Consider the following 3,743-nt stretch of genomic DNA (forward strand, 5'->3'; position numbering starts at 1 on the left):
TTCTTAATGAGACCTATCATCCAATGAAGTTTCAAGTCCATGGCTTTTATACATTAGGAGAAATGGCCCGGACAAAAATAAAGTATGAAAATTAACAAAGGGCAATAACTCAAAAATTAGGAAGTGCAGAGTACTGGTTCTTGTGCACTGCATTTCTTCTTAATGAGATCTATAATCCTATGAAGTTTCAAGTCCATAGCTTTTTTAGTTGAAGAGAAATGGCCCGGACAAAATTAACAAAGTATGAAAATTAACAAAGGGCAATAACTCAAAAAATAAGAACTGCAGAGTACCGGTCCTTGTGCACTGCACTTCGGGTTATTGAAAGAAGCAAGCATACCAAGTTTGAAGTCAATCAGACTTACAGTGACTGAGTTATGCTCCGGACAAGCTTTAGCGGACGCCGACAACGACGCCGACACAGACGCCGCCGCCGCCGACACCGCCGACAAAAGTAACCCCTATATGTCACCTTTTCAAGGCGACACAAAAACGGACCGGTACAATTTCTTTACGGTAACTGCCTGCATGCCAGTAATAAATGTTTAAATACTTAATACTGAATTAAATTCACTTTATTGTCAATATCGCTTGTCCAAACTGAATAGTAGATTTAAATCTGACTAAATAGAAAGGATATATCGTGGACTAACCAGTTAAGTAATACAACTAACCAGTTAAGTAATAATACTAACCAGTTAAGTAATAGAAAGAGCACCGAAACACGAGGCTATCTAATTTGTACGAGGGGGCGTAGCCCCCGAGTATAAATCAGATTGCCGAGTGTTTTGGTGTTCTTTCTATTTTGTATCATAGTCAAACATAACAACACGTTCCCTTTTGTCACACTATGAAACCCCTGGAAAAAGTAACAAATGAACGAGCATTTGAATATATTTCTTCCGCTTTCCCTTTCTCTGCCGTCACAATAAGTAAACCCCAGCAAAAATGAGCCAATCCACGGGCATTATCTGGAGTGCGGGTAACTGATACCTGCACTTCAGTTACCGCACTGTGCATGCATATATATACGATTTAACTCTGACACTATTTCAACAGAAAGGTCCCCAAACTATGATACAACTCTAATATGGTGTATTTACAGGACTTATAAAGGTAATAGTAATTAGTAAGAAATTACGATAAGTAATAAAATATCTAATGTAAATATATGTTCATATGCATTGTTTTCATTTGACAACTGACGTGTCTGTAAGAAACTAAGCTTTTATACCCACGAGAAGATTACATCATGGTCACTTCAAGTAGAAAAAAGTAATAAACAGCTCGTGAGTGAAAGGTTTGAGAAAAGGCTGGTACATGTATTATCTATTCAATTATTATCTTTAAAGAAAATACATCTTATTGAAATTTGATAATGATATTAACGTTATTTCCATCATAATTGATTGATTCGAAATTTATTGTATCATTTAACAGGGAAGTTTACAAGCCTAAATGCGTGCTGGCCAGGAAGTTGCCATGACAGCCACGTCTTCAGAATGTCAAGTATTGGCAGACACTTGCAAAGTCACAACCAAGGTACTTTTTATAATGTTGATAAATAATGAGTTATATGTTTATCAATGTATTTATTAATTAGAATGAAGCGATTTGGTAACGTTAAATATGTATTATATCTAAGGCAATAAAAATTATATTCCTAAAAAATAACTTATTAAATCGATTTACTACCAAATCATCGTTTTTCTCTTTTCTGTAGTATAAACATCAACAGAGAGTATAGGATAACTTACAATTTATTAATTTCAGACCCACAAAATGGATACCTTTTAGGAGACAGTGGATACCCGTGCCGACCATTTCTTATCACACCCTTTTTACAGCCAAGTACGTACACATACACATTTAAATATAAACTTAGTGGTAGCATATTGTTTTAAAAATTCGATCTTTTCATAATTTCTGTTGACATTTTGAGACTGGTGATCAAGAACAAACCGTTCATTTTGTAGGAAACGAGAATGAAGAGCGATTTAACAAGGCACACATTTCGACACGCAATGTAGTAGAGAGAGTGTTCGGAGTTTGGAAGAGAACCTTTCATATCTTACATGGTGAAGTATGTCATATTTAATACACTTGTTCCAGTTGTATTTCAAAAAGTTCATGTCCTTTATAATTCTCTTATTGAGAAAATTGTCAATGACAATTACATTTGTAATGACATGTACATGTCCTTCTGTTTTACATTACATAATGAACATTCAAACCGCGCGATAAATTTTATTTTTATTTGCCGTGTTGTACGTTCTTAAAGGTTTTGACGCTTACATTTAAAATAAAATTGACACATTCTTTCGATTATAGATACGCATGAAACCACATAGAGTCACACGAATTATTGTAGCCTGCGCTGTTCTGCACAATTTAAGATTACAGTGGGGTGAGCCTCAAGAGGGCAGTGACTCTGACCAGGACCAACCTCCAACAGAGATATTTCAGGGGACTATGGATGGCAAAGGAGTGAGACAGCACATTGTTCAGACATATTTCTAGGATAAAATATAGTTAGTATATAAGAACATGTTTTTAGGCAAATACAATCTATTTTTCGAATTTCAAGTTTAACAAATTTTATACTCCAAATACAATATTTCATTTAAAACATCAAAATTTTAACAAGTTCTGTCCTCAGAACAAAGCACCAAAGCATACATTAAATAGTTTCGTTTATATTAATCAATTTTATATTTCTCTATCAAAACATCAGCCAGCTGTGCAAATTTATTGTAACATTTCATTTGTGTCTCGGAGAGCTGGATCTGCCTCTCATAAAATGTCATCTGTAGATCCTTCAGTGTTCTGTAATATATAACAGAAATTTTGGCGTACATAACATATTTATATAAATGATCAGCATTATTTTTTGTCCAATCACATTGTAGTATTTTTCAAATTTCTGCTAAGTCTAACTTTGGTTGATGTGTACTAACTAAATAAAATTTACTTAATCTGCCGTCTAACCTGAGTCTAACAATTTTCAATAATGCATTATATTAGGGAGGAGTTAGAGGTGTGATTTGCACTCTGAATTGTAAAATATCTGGGTTAGCAAAACAATGCCAACGTAAAAAACAATTGGGCGAGGTCAGGTGTTTCTAAATGTGAGGATACAATCAATTAATTTATTACATAGATAATACATGTGGGGCATGCAGAGACAAATGTTGTTTTTTTTATATCCTTTTAACTCTAAGAAAAGTGCCTGTTATAAATTGCTGACTGTTTTAAACTTCTTTTTTTCTAGAAAAAGTAACCAAAACATAATTTTCTTTCAATTGATAGGAATGAACTGCATTAACAATCCTTGATATTAAGAATACAATGATTATAAATACATTTTTTGACTGGAAAACTCATGGTAAATGAACAGCCTCCACCTGTAAACCTAGATTGGCACACAAAAAAGCTGTTTTTCAAATGAGCAAATCAATTGGGATTTTAAATGTTAGTGAATAACTTAAAGCTAATAATGAATTTGTATAAATGTAAACGAAATAAATTGTAAACCAAGGTTAAATCAAAGCTTAGGTTTTAAAATTCATTTCTTTATATCTTTTCATTTTTAATTAGAAAGCAATAAACAAAATCTCAAAATTATTTAGAATTTAAGGGTTATGGTTAGGGTTAGACTATTTAAATAAGATATGACCATTTCAATATTTTTAAGCCAGTTTTTTTCCTAACAAATATTAACAACATAATAGCAAAACACCAGT

General features: G+C 33.0%; 1 protein-coding gene across 1 annotated transcript; it reads left to right on the top strand.

The window, feature by feature from the left end:
* The first annotated feature begins 200 nt into the window (after positions 1-200).
* LOC132740124 (putative nuclease HARBI1) lies at positions 201-2,732 on the top strand. The gene is made up of 4 exons (XM_060727978.1): positions 201-1,542; positions 1,774-1,851; positions 1,977-2,083; positions 2,332-2,732. The coding sequence occupies exons 1-4, from the start codon at positions 1,503-1,505 to the stop codon at positions 2,518-2,520; spliced, it is 414 nt and encodes a 137-aa protein (XP_060583961.1). The 5' UTR covers positions 201-1,502; the 3' UTR covers positions 2,521-2,732.
* The last annotated feature ends 1,011 nt before the right edge of the window (positions 2,733-3,743 follow it).

This window comes from Ruditapes philippinarum, unplaced genomic scaffold (genome assembly GCF_026571515.1).
Source record: "Ruditapes philippinarum isolate M1 unplaced genomic scaffold, ASM2657151v2 ctg22065_1_1_1_1, whole genome shotgun sequence".
NCBI classification, from domain to species: Eukaryota; Metazoa; Mollusca; class Bivalvia; order Venerida; family Veneridae; genus Ruditapes; species Ruditapes philippinarum.